General features: G+C 43.9%; 1 protein-coding gene across 3 annotated transcripts; it reads right to left on the reverse strand.

The window, feature by feature from the left end:
• Positions 1–871: 871 nt before the first annotated feature.
• On the reverse strand, positions 872–19200 carry LOC126872345 (protein bowel-like). Of its 3 annotated transcripts, XM_050632193.1 has the most exons (5): positions 11004–19200; positions 10221–10808; positions 8165–8432; positions 4918–5710; positions 872–4750 (listed from the first exon to the last, which is right to left on the reverse strand). In XM_050632193.1, the coding sequence occupies exons 4-5, from the start codon at positions 5697–5699 to the stop codon at positions 3898–3900; spliced, it is 1635 nt and encodes a 544-aa protein (XP_050488150.1). In that variant the 5' UTR covers positions 5700–5710; positions 8165–8432; positions 10221–10808; positions 11004–19200; the 3' UTR covers positions 872–3897. The 3 variants fall into 3 exon arrangements, with proteins under 3 accessions (XP_050488150.1, XP_050488149.1, XP_050488151.1); XM_050632192.1 differs by lacking the exons at positions 8165–8432; positions 10221–10808; positions 11004–19200 and adding an exon at positions 7461–8154; XM_050632194.1 differs by lacking the exons at positions 8165–8432; positions 10221–10808; positions 11004–19200 and adding an exon at positions 8015–8152.
• Positions 19201–19213: the final 13 nt, after the last annotated feature.

The raw sequence follows: 19213 nt of genomic DNA on the forward strand, positions 1-19213 counted from the left end.
CTTCCGCTGCGTACAGCTGTATTTGCTTCTCCGAGAGAATTTAAGTCCTTCTTTCGAAAGAGTTCAGATAGAATTTCTTAGAAGCGTGACACGTATGCATCTTGTATCGTATTTTGGGTTGGAGTTGGGAGATCATACTTTTATGGCTTACCGCATTTATGTTAGACGCACGAATTTTTAGACGTACGGTACACCGAAGGTAAGAGAAACAAATGAGGTATATCAAGATGGACTACGGTCGGTAAGGCGAGCGTACGTTGCATAACCTACATTCGATAAAAGGAGCTTTCTTTGTATTATCTACGCGCAAGATGTTAGGGATTAAAGAAGAGACGAGGAACAGGGTAGACTTACTTATCGTCTTCTAGTGAAATACCGATCGCGCGAAAGATCAAAGGTTTCGATATATTTTCTGTAATCACTCAAGTTGCTAAAGTATAGCAACTTATCTGTTATATCTTCTCTATGGTAGGCCTGTGTAATTAATGTTTCTTTTTTAATAAAAGATCGCATAAGGTGTACCAGCAGTCGGTCAAGTAGCTTCGGTTGATCAAAAACTGATCGATGGTAATAAAGTTTTTGAATTAGGTCCAGTTTATTCTCCTCGATAAAATTTACTAACAGTCGGTAAAATATCTTCAGTCGGTCATGAATGGATCAACGGTAATAGTTGTTGTTATTCTATTATTTTCAAAATACGCATTTAATCTTTACAAGCGCGTGTATAATCGGCAACGTCGATAAAAATTACAGTATAGAATACCGTTTTTCCGTGGAATATTTACTCGTTCACCTATCTATCAATCGTCTTTCTTACGTCGTTTAAATTCAGAAGATTCTGAAATACCGCGAAGAAGGATATGCGAGCGAATGTTTTTAATATCTTTTATTTCGTTTTTCTTAATATAATTTACAAACTTACTTAACTCTCGTATAAATCTAAAAATATAGATGCTCGTGCATGGCGTAAATTAATAACATAGAAAATAACAAGAGACTTAAACCATCCGCGAATTTCTAGTTCATTCGGCGGAACAGAGCTCGTTGTACATAGTACATTGTACATTTCCATATATCACTATACAGTAGGTATATTAAAAAATAGTACAAAATATTTTAATTCTTTTGTTTCGCACTTTCTCCCTCTCGCTTTCTCTCGCACACTCATACACAAACGCATTCTTTCCTTTCCCATCACTTTCGCGCTTATACACATAGGCCTAGGAATTTCATTCCTACTTTAACGTGTACTTCGAGATAAAAATTACAACGTTGTATAATGGCTTTCATTTCGTTCTCGTAAAGATATTTCGTTTCGTACGGTTTATATAATTGTCTTCCACTTCTCGACGAGCTGCTTCTTCAGATTTTCAACGATTCTCAACGATCGTACAATACGGCGAAAGTATCGTCAAGTAAATGTCGAAACATTTTCAGGCTTTTTCGTAGGATAAATAATCCGAATCTTTTCAAAGAAATATTTTTAACGCCATCTTCTTTCAAATTCGTCCACCTAATAATTAAAACGAACAACTTCTTAAAAAAAAAAAAAAAAAGGTACACTATCCATTGCAAAGTTCAAATCAGTGTCGTTCCCGTTCTATCGCACAATTTTCATCCGCTCGATAAACAAGTGGCAAGTTAAAAACTGCAAAGATGGCATTGTTCTCGGTGAAATACCGTTCGACTCGAAGAGTTGAACAACGGACAGCGTTAAACGCCGAAGGAAGAAGCGAGCTCGACGAATAAATTCCACAGACGTTTCTTCTAGAAGAGAAACGCGTTTCGACCAGTAGTAAAACCGAAGGGGAGATCATCGTTGCGGTTAGACGGTGCATCCTCGGTCACAAAAGGACCCTTAATGATGCTCTCCGCCGGTAGAATAGGAGAAAAAAAGGGGGGGGGGGACGGTCTAGGGTCAGGAATATTTTTAGAAGAGAGCAGGTACCACCTAAACCAAGTAGCTTCGACACCCTATTGCACCTGTCACCTGTGGCAACGGTGGCACAGGTTCTTCCTGTGGCCGAAAAATTTGCATTATCCCCTCCTTGAGTCGTTGCAGACAATGAAGGCGTTTTACAATCCTCCCGTTTCGATCTTCGTTTACGGCATCTCCTTTATCGAGAATCTTTCAAGTTCTTTTTCTTTTTCTTCCTTTCTGTTCTTCGCGGAGTCGGCGAGTATCATGGAAGTCATGAGAACGTCGCTTCTTTTTTCTGAACGGGTGTACTCGAAGGCTCGTACTATCGTCGATTTTGAATTTTTCTTCTTCTAGAAAATTTCCCAACGTTACCGAAATATGGATAAATATGCGGATGGAACGTCGATGGAAAAAGTTGTGGAGATTTTTCGAAAAACGTACCGAGGAAGACCGAAAGAATTCTCGACTACTCCGTCGCATCTCATCGTCCTTTGTACGATACAAAATAAGGCACATTCTTTGTCGTTGAAAATCGATATCGTAATCGTAAGAAACGTCGATATCGGTTGAATAAATTTTTCTACGACTCGGCGAATAGTCGGCAGAATATTCATCCGTAATGACCGATAGAAAAAGTACGAAATTTACATTCGCAGCGTATAAAATACGATTAGTCGTTGCAAGATTAACTAGACTTCGTAATTGTATGTACAAACGTCCTCTCAATGCACCAATATGATAAAATTTTGTCAATGTTAACGCTTCCAACCTCTCCACGTTGTACTTTTCTTAAGGTTTCTTTGTTTCTTCCTATTCTCCACCCTTATCGAATATAAAAATACAGCCATATACGTATATAACTACGGATAAAAACTTCTTTCAATTGCCAACGCGACATAAAATCGTATCGAAGAACGGTAAAAATATTGCCACGATTCGTTATAGTCGCTTTTCGATCATGTATCGAAAAACAGATATTGCCATTTTTCTACAGCGATTGAAGATTCGTATAAAACAGTTTCTTTGCAATTTCTTTATAGTTCATCGTTGAATTAAAGATCAATCACTCGATAAATTTCCAATCTTTTTCTAATATTTTCATATGTACAACAATTATAAATGCTCTTTTTATAAACGCTCTTCGTAACAGTAATATATAATTAACGTTGCGTCTAATTATTATTATATTATCTACGAACTAATCTTTCTCCTAAGAAAAAGATATCGAATACTTAACATTTAACGTTTAACAATTAAAGTAATACAATGTCCATTTAATTTTGTAATAGAAAAAGATTATACAATTTATACATTGTTCGTTTAATGAACTAAAAAATACCACAGTCTGTAGCAATGGTTTTGCAATTGTCGATCAAATCGAAAAAACAATACCATTCGATCGTCGTGACGATATTTCCACCGTTGTAAAACGATCTTCGTCATTTGGCATGTTTCATTCTTTTATACTACACAAAGGCTGGGAATTCGAATTGACGTAAGCTCGCTCGTAAGGAAAGTCTCGTAGCATTTTTTCAAGGACGACGTTTTTCCGTCTTCCTAGAAAAAAAACGCCTATTCCCGTCTAGTTTCCGTATCAAGCAGCATCGGTGGAAATCCACGCGTAAGAAACGTTAAAATAGTAACCTGATATCTGTCGGAACATTCCACGGAATATACTCGCTCCATGTATCGTGATAAAATCACCGCGATCACCCGAAACGAAATTAAATTATCGAGGTACGAGCCTACGCCACTTGGACCACCCATGTAAAAGTCCTAACACGCAACATCCTCTTCCCCCGTACTCTCTACCATCCAGATACAAATGTATCGCTTACAAAATACCCCATCACTCGGATCATATCCGAACGACGTCCACGACGATTCCATTCGTTTGCACCAATTAGTCCCCTTCTTCGAAATCCAATTTCACAGCAGACGATCATTTGGTATTCTCCGTTGCGACATTGTCCCTTCTACCGACGCATTATATCCGCTATAGTGAACCCCTGCCTGGCTGGGGCGGGTCTGGGTGGAGGTGGCGGCTGAGGGGTGGGTGCCCTGGGTGGTCGTGACACCTCTTCCTCTCGTTCTCTGTCGCGTTCTCTTTCTCTACTCTGTTCCATCTCTCGTTCTCGTTCCCTCTCGCGTTCCTGCAGCTCCAGCAGCACCCTCGACGGTCCGGGTGATCCGATTCTTCGTCTGTACGAGGTCAGAATCAATGGCGGTGGGGGTGGGAGCGCACCAGGAGGATTCTGTGTGACAGAGTGTCCGCCAGTTGCGCTGCTGGTTACCGTGGAGGACGGCTTTACGGCCGGAAGCAGGTCTCTTCTGATCTGGAGATGAGGTCTCTGTGGAAGGGTGGACGAGGAAGCTGGCGCTGGAGGCGGTTGCGGCGGTCCGGACGAGCTCTGAGAGGGATAGGAAGCGTTCGTCGCGGAAGCTGGCAAGGAGGAGTTGGTCGTGGACGCGGACGACGACGAGCCGGCATCCTGGCAGTCCTCTTCCGGGCTGTCGTCGTCCCTGAGAGCCTCCTCCAACGCTTCGGGAGGCACGTCGCCTACCGCGTGCGTCAACGCGTGCCTCCTCAGGTCGCAGTTTCTGCGAAACACCTTGCCGCACGAGGTACACTCGTAAGGTTTGTGATCCGTGTGAGTGAGGAGGTGGGTTTTCAGGTTGCTGCGTTGGTTGAAGCTTCGAGCGCAGACCGGGCATTTGTGAGGAGATTCTTCCATGTGAAGGATTTTGTGCACGGCTAGGGTACGGCTTTGGCAGAAACCTTTGCCGCACTCGCCGCACTTGAACGGCTTCTCCTTGCTGTGAATATACCTGCAATGTACATAGGGCCGGGTTTAGTTTGGTCTGATAACGACGCATTCGTGCAACTGCGAGATAGCAGAGGCGTTGCAGTTCCCAGCGTAGCCTGGTTCGTGACGTCGAATCGAATTCTCGCCTTCGCACAATTTCACAGATTTGATAATAAAAAACGAAATTACCTATGATCTCGAAGGTGATCCTGCCTCCTGAACGCTTTGCCGCAGATATCGCACGAGTACGGCCGCTCGTCCGTGTGCGTCCGTTCGTGAATCAACAAATTGTACGACTTTGTAAACTGTCGATTACAGAATTTACAGATAAACTGTTTCTTAGGCCTGGACGCCCTTCCCGGCGCCCTTAGGAGCCTCCTATCCAAATGTTGATGCGCCAAGGGCCCACCAGGCGGATAGAGCGCCGCCGAACCACCCGGGAAGGGACCTGCGAATACCGGGTAACCGGGCGGTGGTTCGAGAAGAGGCGGCGGAGGAAGCAGAAGAGCCCTCGCGGCTAATTCCTTCCTCTTGTCCGCCATCATAGCCATAATCTCGTAACTGGACGAGGATTTTCTCGCGACGGACGACTCCGCGCCGACCTCGTGATCCGGATTCGACGCGTTCGACGAGGAAGGTGGTGGCCCGGTTAAGTGAGGGTGCAGGTCGGCCGGATAGGGCGCCAAGTGCAGCCTCGAAGGCACCACGGGCACGAACGCGGACGATTCGCGGTGATGATGGTGACCCAAGCCGGCTACCAAGCCGTGTCGATGGTGATGATAGGCAGCCAGGGCGCTAGACGGGTCGAAGCCCCTGGAAGTCGACTGTGCCGCTGATCCTGAGGACGATGCGCCCGTTGAAGTCGGTGCCGTCCTTGGTGACGGCCCAAGGCCCAGGTCCCGACCTCTGCTCGTCTCCTCCGAGACCGTAGCCGAGGCCGAGGCCGACGACGCCACGATGTCCGTCGGCATACCGATGACACCTGCAATTTCAATCAACCTCGCTGCTGATCGATGCCCCTCTTGTTGTCGGTAATCGTACAAAAGATATCGTATCGTATAGGTTTCCTCGGAGGGTACAAGGGGAATTTACACGCGAATTGGGCTGAATTTCAGCTCCGCGTGAAAAAGATACCCGATGACTGGAAATATAGGATGTGTGGAAGTAGTGGAAATAGAAAACGTAATTTACAAATGCGAGTTCCACCGTTCGGATAAGTTCTTCATCGCGTGATTTTTCTTACGTTAAAGTTATTGTTCGAGTTTTGGGTAAAATATTCTTTCCGATGTAAATCGTTACGACGCATATATTTTTCGTACCGCGACGGTGTTGTTATAAATCGAGAGACTGGGTAGATGCAAGCGAGAAACGATACGTTTGTTCGGATAACTTTCGTTTAGAGGGAAGATTTAATCGACGATCGACGCGTAAACGTTTCATTGGTATTAAATTACTGGATACTTGTTCCTAAAGACGACACTTCTCAGCTATTATTTATTTTTATTCGTTGGAAAAGCCGAACCGAATTAAAATAATAAAATCGGGGAATATATGTAACGCTACCTTTCACGACAACCGATAAAACCATATATTTTCGCTTCCGCTCTACCTTCGTGATAAGATAAAACTTTTACCATGTACGGCATTTACCCCGAAACAAATGATTTAGACTTCTGAGAAAAGAAAAAAATTCTAGATAAACAATACTACTACTTGGAAGCAAGAAGTTGTAAAGCGACTTTCACACCGTTGCAAAATGGTAACGTATACTCCGATTACGAAATGCCATGGAAATGCGATTCAAGGACTTTGGCTACGTTCGTAACGTTTGTTTCTCCGAACTTCCTATGATTTGTAGTTTATCGCGCGATAAAAAAAAAAAAAAAAAAAGAAGGAAGAGCGGATCGACGAGAACGAATCTACGAACGCCGAATACATTAGCGACTTGTGCGAAAATCATCATGGATAATCGATCTTTTGAAATTAAGCCGAGGAATCCACGTGACAAGGTTAAGTGTAAACCACGTTAAACATATCCGCCATCTTGCTATTCGTCTGTGACTTCCATTAAACATCGATACGAATTGAATTCACAGTCCGAGAGATATCGTTTCCTCGTGATATTTTGCTCCATTATCGTAATCGATCGTTAATTAACAAGATCCTTTATACGATACGTTCCGTACGGCGAAGAAATTCTCTTACTATCGTCCTACGAACTAAACTCTATTTAAACATCTCTGTTCGAAAAGCGTTCTTCCATCGGACCTTACTCACGATTCTACGCGAATAAAGCGATCGAGCGATAAGAAAAGCGGAATCCCCCGAGCAACGCGGGTCTCGTTCGCGATAAATTCAACGAACAACGCTATTTAACAGCGTGAAACGAAGCGCGGTTTCGACCTAAAGCCATGACTAATTGCTCGTCTAATGAATCAAAAGAACACGACTTTATCGCGTATCGCGTTTCCCAGACAATTGTGCGATAATGCGTGGAACCCGCTCCCGTTTTGCCAGCCGCGTGCGTTCCACGAACGTGAACTGGTTATCTCGAGCCGAGCACACCTGCCAACATGGCTTCCGCGGACCCAGCGGTCACGGCTAGTCCTAGCGGCCATGTTGGAATCGCCAATGCCCAGAAGAACGCAACGAGCGCGAACCACCTTGTTCCCTCTTTACCTCCGTATCGATCTAAATGTTCGACGCCTGTACGATCCTAGAAAGGGGCTCACCAGGGAAACGTCGGCCGTCGAGAACGCTTCTCGATCTCGCGTTTACTCTCCGCCGATATCGGTCCACCGTCGCATCTCCGCCCGAGACGTGTGATCCTGTGCAGCGATCGCTGGCGGGAGCATTCGTCGCGATACCAGGATCGGCTACATCGAGTCGCTGCCACCAACGATTCTGCTGTTCGTTCCTCGGCTGCTTTATCGTGAAACCATCCGCGAGCACCCACGTAAGCACACATACACGGATCCGCACTAGCGACACACTGTGAATCGTACAATCAAGTTGGTAGGGGCACACGATTTCGGCCACGAAACTCGCACACTCGCCGCGCACCTCCTCCAACCTCCTCGATACCGCTCGATCGTGGATCGCTTCTCCTCTTCCGGAAGCTTGGATCACCGCGAAGTCGCGATCGGAGAGGGAGATAGATAGATGGACAAAGAGAGAGAGAGAGAGAGAGAGAAGGAGAGAGAAAGAGAGAGAGAGAGAGAGGAAAAAAAAGGAACGTAAGGAAAAGGAAGAAAACCGCGTAATCGTCGCGGACGTAGCACCGTACCTACGTTTCTCGATCGTAGACACGAAGGAGCGCGCGGTTTACTGCGTGTTGGACGCCGCCAGGTAGGCTACCTCGGCGCACACCCACGCAGCCGAGGCACACGCATGGTCCACACGCACGCGGACACACAGGTAACAGACCACGACTTGCCTGGGAGTCTTTCCGTTCGGCTGCCGCTAGTAGCGCTGCTGCTGGATGCTGTGCTCCGACTGCCTCGCTTCTGGCCGACGACGGTGCGACAGAGTCCGATGGAACCGGCCAATGGGAGTCCAACCGAGACGCAGCAGAACCTGGAGCAGGCCCTAGCAATGGGACCGAGACCCTTCCGCGTTCAGCATCCTGCTCGAACAATTGCCCAGCTGCCGCGTAGGGAACGAGCGCCGAGAACTTTGTTTATTCGAAGAAAATTTTTGTCCACCTGTACGTACACGATAATGGGTCAAACAGGTTAATCGTATCGTGGAATTGAGCGTAATTTTAATTCGATATGGAAGTCAGAAAGTTTCGGCAATCGTAGCGTGTTCGGGGTGACGTTAACGTTCGGATTAATTCAAACGAGAAGGAAGCGCGGCGGCAGAAATACGGGAGTAATTTTACTGCAACGTGCATGGACACGCGAGAATCTATTTGCATAGTCTATGTACGGATCGAATTTAATTTGCATGAAAATTTAAATTATACATGCAAATAAGAGTCGGAGAGACGTAGAAGTTTAACGGGAGATCGAAGAAACGAGACAACAGTGGTCGTATTAACGCTTACGGCTCGCTGCAACGAGACATCGTTAATGCGTTACGATAAAATCAGATAACCAAAGGGAACATCGAAGATAACGATTGACTAAATTGTCGAATATGTAACCGCCCGTAAGGTTTGCGCTATTTCGAAGCTATAATGCGAGATAGATAATATCTATTTGAAGCGCGATGTAAAATTCATGAAATGACTTTGAGATTAGATTGCTGGCTATTCAACGATAGAGGAAACGTATTTAAAGGTAATTTTTCACGCGAACGTTCTTCCGTGTTACTCGTTCAGTTGCTCCATAGACATTCGACGGATTGAGGAGGCACGTCTCCGTTTGATAAACGATTTGAGGCTTCCCTTAAACTATACCGATATATACCGTCAGTATTTCAAGATTCTCGACTAGAAGGGTCGGTATATATCGTCGATACGATATTGCGAATATTTATCGATAAGCCGCACCTCCGTCCAGACCCTTGAAACATCGACGATATTATTGATCGTCCGAGGACACCCTATGAAATAATTCTTCTTGCAGCGCTGGAAATCCCACGGACGATCGTTCATACATAGCTATACGTACCGATACGATGTTCCAAACTATCGAACTATACAGCTTTATTTATTTATATGTATCCATGACCTGGAACTACTATTACTACTACCGTATTTACTTGCTACTACTACGTTATGTTTTGGGTTACAAGGTCTAGGTACGAGAGAATTAATAAACAGATTTCTATTTACGTTCCCTGTAGCCTCTAGCCAAAGCTACAACTCGACTTATTTTGGTAATGTCCTTTTGCTATAAATATACGAACGTACCCCCTATCGTTCCATTGTCTAGTAACACTAGACACAAGAGAGTAAGGATCTGAATCGGCGTAAACTTATGCGTTATACTCGTACTTATACCATTAATTATTTCAATATACTTTCCTATTACAAATTCATTCACTCGTTCTTCGATCAGTCAACCTCGAGGTCGACGCAAACATTTCTCCGGTCGTTGCAAGATCAAGCCTTTCTACCCTTATTTTCTACCCCGTATGGGTACGATCGACGTTCCAGCAACGTTTGCTCCAACTGAAAAACTCCATTCCGCGTCAAAGCCATCGCTAACGGAGACGCAGAGCAAAGGGGACCAGGAACGAGGGAGGGAGATCCACGGGTATCCTATCTACCAGTGCCTACGACGCGGTGCCGCGCAGGTTGAACGCAGGAGGTTTAGGTAGAGACATGGTATGAGGAACAGGTGCGTAATACCAAGGTTCGGTGCCCCCCTGATCGATAAACATATCCATCTCCTTCGAATCTTATATTCTCTATCTACAGAGCCGGTATAAACATCCATCTCGAATCCTCCTTCGAAATGCAGCGCGCAAACGCGTCGCATCTTCGCCACCGGACTATTACCAATTTGCCAAAAGAACCCGTTCATTTACGTGCATTTACATACCTGATCGATCCTTCCGAAAGTCAATGGACCGTGCAACAACTCGAAGACTCCTTGTTCGTCTTAGATCTCAAGCACCTGTACATAAGAGGAAAGTCGAATTCCAGGAGGAGGTAACAGCCGGTCGAAGCATTATTTACTAGAAACAAAGATGAAGGTAGATCGCGTCACGTTCGAAAGGCGAAGTTCGGGCGAACGGGTAACGGAAGGTAAAAAATCGTGGGGCAGGTTGTAAGTCCACCTGTAGGAAACTCGTACGGCGCCGGCACTGAAGAAGGAGATCGGTCGATGGTGGGCGGGAAGGGGAGAGACCAGCGGCCAGAGGCACTCAGAGAGATCGAGCCTCGATCTTTCTCCTTACTTCTTCTCTTCTCTTGCTTCTTCTTCCCGGGCCAGTCGACATCCAGTCCATCCCTCTCCCTCGTGGGCAGAGCACGCGGTTCTTTTTCTTTCTTTCCGTCTCTTTTCTGCTGGCAGCAGCCGCCGCCGCCGACGCCCAGCCGGTTTTACACCGGCGAACCGATCCAATCGAGTGTCTCGGAAGAACGAGGCTGGTTCTAGTTCATGGATCGTGGATTTCGCTCCACTTGCCTAGAACAACCGGCGTAATTGTTCGTCCGTGCGATCCAGAGGGATTTGCTCGCGCCACGATCGCCACGCCACGCTTCCTCGCGGAGCAACGTCGAACTCGCAGCAATCCAGCTATTGGAATTACGAAAAACTGCGGAGATTCGCGCGTTCGTCGGACCGAGCCGAGACCCGTTTCTCCGTTTCGGTTTGGCTTACCTTCGTCTCCTCGCGGTGGCCACGAGCAACTGCTCCGGATTCCTTCCGAGTCCAGTCGCTTCGCAACCGAACGCTTCCTGGCTGTGTCCTTCCGCCAGAGACGATTTTTACGGCAATAGGAGGTGGAATATAGTTTACGCGTTCGCTGCTACCGATGCACGTGTCGCGTCTATTCCATTGTTTACGTATGTAACACTGCCGACGTAGCTGCTACATTTTACTTTCTGTACGTTTCGACGAAATAATCTGGAAAGAGAAACGAAGCGGTATATCGGAACGAGTAGTATCGCTTAAAATAAGACGTTTCTAGCGAAAAAGCAGAGGTACTGGTCGATATATTCATCGAATAGCGACACAGCTACTGCAATCTCGCTAAATGTCCGTAATGTCCAAGATTATCCGGTTAAAATATTCATTTTACTTGTTACGCAAGGAGAATTTCCAATCGGACACGGTTTCAGCGTTATTTATGCAGCGGTCAACTCGATACGGTTCGTATTCTGGCTATTATTGGGGTTCCCTATTCACCTTGCTTTCTACTCTTTGGTAAAAATCGGTCACGAAATCGGCTGGCGAACGCGAGCATTCGCCGGTGGCTGATAGACGAGGTTCGAACGGTCGATCGATAGATCGGCGATCGAGACGACCTCCTGGCACGAATATTAAGACGAATTTCTCGAATATCGGCCTTCTCAGATCGTTTTCTCCGCAGCAACGCCGGAACAAACCTCCCATTGATGATCCATCGACGTTCATCGACTATTTTAATGTCCCGTGAATTTCTGTTCCGCGTCACGAGAAAACGTACTGTCGTCCATAAAAACCGATTTCTCATCGCCACTGCTATCGTTCGATCGATGTTCTTTCCAGTCGGAATAGAAGGAACGACTCGTTCGAATTCGCTTTTTATTAAATACGAAAGAATTTCCAATAATAAAAATCAATGCAGAAAAAATTTGCTCGTATTTCTTTAGACAGAGATAAACCTCCTAAGTAAAAAGGAATCGTTGATGCGGTAGTTCGGGAGAATCAAAGTCGACGTTTGAGAGCTTAACCTCACGCGTAACGAATAAACATCGAGCATCGGATCCAAGCTCGTCGAAAAAGACGATCGAGGCAGAAGCTGTCGTCGATCATCGATCGTGGCTACTTTTCACCGTAAGCGGCTATGAATTTTTCCGTCTTTCGTGCGCTATTGTGCGTAGGTCAACGTCTACCTGCAGGTGCATTTGTATTCACGAGCCGGCGACACGCTGTCGGGTGTAGCGTCGTGTAAACGCTGCAGGTACCTGCCAATGTGGACGAATCAGCTGCGGAGGAACGTTTTTATGCAGCATCTCGGAGAGATAATGTAGTCGATCTTTTTACTGGCCTTCTATATCGCTCAATGTACCGACAAAGAACCTCCATGGACGCTTTTGACAAGTTTTTTCTTCGCATACTCCATTGCTTTTGTACTCGCGAGGTAGCCCGAGATCGAATTAAAATCTGATTAAGCAAGCATGGCAGGATATATGGTAATTAACGGCGTAAATTGTCTCTGATCTTTTTACAGTAATCTTTAGAAGATCAGTTTCTTGCTAAAAGAATCGTTCGAATAATTTAAGTCGATGAAATTTATTTAAAAAATGATCTATCGATATATTCTTTCTAAAAATACGTTAAAGATCATTGTTATTAGATTTCTTACAAATTTAAACGATTTACGCGAAGAGTAATGAGTTGTAAATGCAAAACGCTAAAGGGTTTGGTGACGAAACATTGACGAATTACTGGAGGAGGCTACGGTAACGGTATGCGGTGACGAGCCTTTTCCCTAAAAGGCTCAGATGCTAGGGAGAAGGTCAACATGGTTCCTTTACGTGAGAAAAAAAATGGGTCTCCGACGACAGGTATTTTACATTTAAATATCGGAGTGGCTCGCGGTACTCAGATGCAAAATACAACGTTGTACGTGATCTCACGTGTGAGAACGAGGATCGACGCTAACGATAAAGTTACAGAACAGTTTCGTATTAGAATTTAAATTTGCATTTAAACGTTTAACAGCTCAATGGTTTCAGTGGCGATATATTCGTTTGTACTTTACGCGCTAAATCCCTGTCTCCTCGATTCTAGACCGAAGTATAACAGTTGGAAGAGTTTTATAATAATTTTTAAACCAATAGTCTAAACCTCGATACTCTCTTCCCGAGGAACGAAACAATCTACTGTTACCGCGTGCAAAATCATAGAACGCGGTGTAAAAGACAAGACGAAGTTGCACCAAATTCTCGTTAAAATCGTACGAGAAGAATTTTTGGCTCCGCTTCGCACATCGTAAGTCATCGGAGAGTGCGAGAAAGCCACGCACCGATTAAAACGCGAATGGTAGGTTTCGGGGGGTCAGAGGACTCGATCCGTACAAGCTTTTAGGCAAAGCGACAGCACGCGAGGCGTTGCTACAGCGTGCAACTGCCTCTCCCGTCGTTTTGTTCACTGAACTAGTTCCCTCTCCTCTTTCCGCCCCCGACCACATGCAGCCACTACCACCGACGCTATCTCACCACCACCACCAACCACCATCGCCACCACCACCATCACATCCACGCCGGGAAGTTATCAAGATCACCACCGTGCTGGAAGTTGGAAGAAGACTGGGCGAGCGACTCCTTGCTTCCAAGAGGAAGAGAAACGACGAGCAGTCCAACTCTGTTGGCTGAATTTCTACCAAGATTTCATCGAATTTGATCTAATTGAAGAATTTAAGGGAAACATGGAGAGGAAATCCGCGTCGAATCGGTCCTGTCAAAGCTTTCGTCGAAGTTATGGACGAATTTCCTTTGTTCACGGTTTATTAAACCGTTACCTGTTACGGATCTCGTTCAGTAACTCTAGAAAAGATTCGTTTCAATTTGGAGGTCTTATAGCGTCGATAAAAGTTAGAAAGTGCTACATCTGCGAATAATTAACAAAATTGTACTCCTAAGAAACGTTGACGATCTGAAAACTAAATGTAACTTCTGTATCTCTGTTCATCGAGTGGTGTTAAAAAATACGTATACAGGGTGTTCAGTGATCTCTGGTACCCAGCGTTTTTCTCGTAAATGGCGAATACCTGCAAAAGATGCTAGAGAGAAAAGTTTTTCCATTAAAGTCAAAGATCAGCCTGGTACGAGTGTGTGACGAATTTTCAAGTTTATTTTCCTCGGAGGCAAAGCGTTCTCCGAACAAATTTTATTCCACATTTTCGACATTTTCTCGCACGTAGAACAACGTTCTGCCGTTTATTTTTGCTGGCGTCCACTCCAGAATTATACACGTTCGAGTATGCTTGAAAACAGATTTTCAAACTCGATTTTCTCAAAAATGAAACATTATACTAACGTTATTCTTCCTCTTATTTTTCCATAAAGAATCGCCCTGTATCCACTTGTTCGTATCGTTCGGTCGCATTCTGTACAGTGCCGATATCGAAACGAAGCTTAAACACTTTTGCACGGTATCGTATTCGGAGGGAGGTAACAATGTCGCGTGTGGATCTACCTTAAAACACGGAATACCATGCGTCGAATTTTGATGCATCGAACGCGAACAAAAGTCGGTGGTTACAGGCGAGGGCGTTCACATTGCACGCGGTGCGTGTGTTGCCGGCGAGCGTCTGCTTACGGTACCGCTTCATTTGCGACTAGCGCGCTCGATGTGCACGCGCCCCATGCGTAACGCGTGCTTGTTCGCAAATTTTCAGATGCGAATCGATTCTAGTCGAGTAACTGCCCCTATTTCCGCCCCAGTTGCGTAGAAATTGCATCCGCTCGATGAATAAATGGAAATACGAGCGTGAAACGATAATCGCGAGTCATTATGTATGAAACTGCAGGTACGGTGTTATCGTTAATGTATGGAGTTTTGATGCGCGATCAGATAGAGTTATGTTACTCGTAGACAGCTTTAATTACGGTGTCTGTGATCGATGCGCCATGGTACGTGGTACGGAATAAACGGCTTATTACGTTCTTGCGAATAATCGGACAGCAGCGAGTTTAATTAAAAAAAATGATGGAAAATGGTTTTGCGTCGCTGATGCTTCTTCTTTCGTCGAGAGAGTTAATATCCGATATTGCGAGAAATATATTATGAACGAAGCTTTAGTCGTATCGCGCAGAAATGATAGAAAAACACGACAGCTAAGAAGGAATTGCCAGGAGAAGAAGGATAGAGAAACGGAGCAGGAAGAAACTGTACAAAGAGTAAAAACGCATCCCTGCCAAACGAAGTCTCCCTAAAGTATATGCATACTTTTTGCCTTGGTATTTCCATTCGAGGAGCGTTCAAGAAGATGACGAAGATTGGGGAACAAGATGAAGATTAAAGACGCACTGTAGGCAACAAAAAGATGACGGCGACGTAATTAAGGAAGTAATATCGTAAAATTTAAGCAGTATAGTAATGATTGGTTTGCGAACGTACTTATATTTTAGTCCAAATAAACTTCAAGGGAAACGAAAAACCGTGGTGAAGTGTATACCCAGCAGAGTGGAAATTAATATTCCTTTGACCATGATTAAGGCGTGTGTTGTTGCTGGGTGTATATTCGTTTCGGGTTATAAAATAGGAAGAAAAATACTGAAAAGCAACGGATAGGGATAATTAAGATTCAATGTATAAAATGGGAAGCAAACAGTGTAGCAATAATAATCATTGTTCTTCTTAAGAAGGTACCTAACGATGCAAAATTCGAAAGAACGATATAACGTAACAGCGATAATTCACCGAACGAAAAGATCGCAAATGCCACTATAACGTACATTAATCGAGAGAACGCTGAAACGAACAAGGTAAAGGAAAATAGGAGATATAAAACGGTGTAACTAAGAGGAAGAGGAGAATTCTGGGACGGTCATAGAATGGTAAAATAACGCTATAAGCGTTCTGCGGATCCGCAGTTTCTCTCAATGGAACCCGAGAGAAAAGAAAAGAACGCGACACGGGAACCGGAGGAAGAAACGGATGGCCTCGCAAAACTAAAAGGAAGCGGGAAGATTAAAAAGAGGAGCGAGAGACTTCTCGCGAAACTTTAAGATAAATACGTGCCTGTTAAAGGAATCTCAAAAGGACAAACTCGACCGGGAACGAATTAAAAATAAGCCGGCAGAAATGCCAGGGTCGAGGACCTCCGTAGTCGCATCTTTCCAAAAATTCGGACGTCACGGTTGCTTTTCGCTCCCGTCTTCTCTTTATCGTTCCGAAGAAGCTTCAAATGAGACGAAGAAAACCGGCAAATAACTTATGCAAAAGGAACAAACTCGTCGAGAGAAGGGGGGGGCGGGAAGGGACGAACAGAAGAAAGAAATCGAATGAGATTTCCACACTGGTCGGGGACAAACGAATGTTCGAACGAATGACAGAAAAATGGTTCCACCGGGAGCATAAGCTACTAGGAATATCTCGAGTTTCGTGAAAAACGAAAGCGTGGATCAAGGATAGGGAAAAATGTAACGCTGGAAGATCGAATCTGTAACTCATACCCGACCAACCACGTGGTCAGTGTGAACGAAGCCTGAATCCTGATCCAAGGAGCACCGTAGAAAAGGATAAAGAGGGCAAGAAGGAGACGATGAAGAAAGACCGCGCGTCAGCAGAAGGAGAGGAAACGTGGTCTCGCACCGCGCACGGATCTCGAAGCATGGAGAACACGAACTGGTCGCCGCATACCTACACGACGCGTAATGAGAACATACCAGCGTCGTTCGGCCTGCTATCTGCTATCAAACGGATACCACCGGTTCAACCGCGGATAAACCGTGTACCGGGCCCTCGGCAAACTCAAATTCGTTTTACATCCAGTCTATATGCCGATAAATTTATCGAAACAACGTCGTATCGGAAGAGCCGTTTCACCAAAGGATCTCGCATACCACCAACTTACACGTTACATTCTCCCCATACAAATCCCTGATTTTGAACGAAAAATTCCCGCCGGTTGCCGAGAAATTCGTGCTAAACATATTCTCGAGAATGTGTCGTAACAGGGGAATTGTTTCACGCAGGATTTTCCTGCGTCATCTATTTGCCGGTTATATTTTCCTGATCCGAAGCCTGAAATTTTTCCCGAGAACTTTATTTGTTCTTGTTCTTAACTTACCTTAACTTACCTATAAACTTACCTTATCTACCGATCCTTTGTACGACCTATATACCGATTTGGATCACCGTGTTGCAAACATTGCGAATAATTTTTAGAAATTCTTTTAAGTCTATAGGGTCATACAGATACCTTTGAACCATTTTATTTCATTAGTTTAGAGCGTGGGATTATTGAACTAGGACGTGGAAGTGACGAGATGCGAGACACAGGATAAAGGGTGCTGATTGCGAGGAATGGAGCAATGATAAGGGGTAGGGAATATTGGGTGTGAGATATCAGTATCGAATTGTAGGTATTAGATACGAGGCAGGGAACGTAAGATTTAGAAAATAAAACGAGGAATAGAAAGTGCGAGACGCGGAAATATGTGTAAATTCTTCAACGTAAAGTTCTAAAGTCAACGCAGTCTTAACGGTCAAACGATGATTTACTAAAAAGAGCAAACAGCGTACAAAATCATTGACAAACTACTCGAATACTTCGTTTTCAATTGCACATGCATCATTAATTAACATTCTATTCTCCATGTGGCGATGCTCTTTGTATCACTGGTCGCTTAAAAAGTTGTACAAAAATTATAGCGCGTATAGTGCCTCGGTATCCTTAGGACTTTTCCGGCGGTTACTTATCTGCGTAGAAGGCTAGCACATTGCAATTACCCTTTGATAGTCGTGGTATAGACATTATTAGGCATTCCCTCGTTCTAAAGCGATAAACGCGGCGAAAGTCTCAAATCTAAAATTAATGTAAATTATACGGCGTGAACGTCAATAATTTAACAATAATTACCATTTATAGGAATTAATAGGTAATATCATGGGTATAGCGTAACGTATCGGTATAGGATTACGCTTGGAGTTCGAAAACCAACTAATAATCTTTGAAGCCTTTCGAATTCTATTGCGAAATTATACGTCTCGATATTGGGAGTTAGTTTCACGAATACTTGGAAATAGCGGCTACGTAATTATTATCAATTCGAAACCATGGGAACGTAGCTGCGAAAAACTACCATTGACATTGCAGAATCGCATTGAATTAGAATTAAATTTATCCTATACCTCTTTAACGTTTATTTGTTATTTTACTGGTAGAGCTTTTTGTTGTATTCTATATTCGAGGGAAAATATACTTTTTGTTCCGTTTCCAATTTAAGCTATCGTTCCTTCGTTTGTACTACCGATAAAATTGATAGAAAGGTGAACGATAGGGTCTTATAGTATAGTGTAATATACGATGACACGTAGTTCATTTAGAAACGCATTTTATAGAAAATAGGACAAGTCATTTAAATTAAAAGGAAAAATATGTAATACATAATGGGTGAATATTCCAGCTAGACTGTGTTAATCAATTAAGATATAATCGAGGTATTTGTACAGGTGATTTATATCTACCGACAGATAGTTAGCGAGTGGACAGGAAAATAAAGCTGATACTACACGTACTACTTTGTATTAAAAAAAATTCCGCCGTCGATTATCGGTTTTTAAATATTTCACTGTTTGAAAAATTTCTTTGCCACTTGCCGAGCGCCTTTTTCCATTGAAACAAAGATTAATTTTCTCTTCGTTAATGACTGCATAAAAATTATAGAAATACATGTTACTTTCGTGATTATTATTTTTATATAGCATCTTTATCAAACATAATATCGTAAAAGAAAAAGATACGGGTATGTTTGTACAAAGCTATTTTGAAATACACGAAGACAGAACGTTAATAGATAAAACATTATCGACGAGAAGGAGCGCGTGTTTTAAACATTTTGCTTAAAGGAAATCTACTTTGCGTTTTCGTAACATCAATTGACCAATCTTAGCGACCGTCCAGGTAGAAAGTTCTTACAGCTTTCGAATCTCGCCACGACATGGCGTCTGAAAGCAATTTATCGGATAATATGCGTATGATTGATTTTATTTCTACGAAGTATTTACGTATTTATTTTATCTGAAAACCTAATGCCGAAGTATCTTTGACATTTGAGTCGAAACTGTTTTATTTTTATTTAAGGATAAAAGCAATTTAATTTATCAGAGAAAGTATGCAAAAAAGATGTTGAAAATATTCCTTTAGATTCTGA

Source organism: Bombus huntii, chromosome 13 (assembly GCF_024542735.1).
Source record: "Bombus huntii isolate Logan2020A chromosome 13, iyBomHunt1.1, whole genome shotgun sequence".
NCBI classification, from domain to species: Eukaryota; Metazoa; Arthropoda; class Insecta; order Hymenoptera; family Apidae; genus Bombus; species Bombus huntii.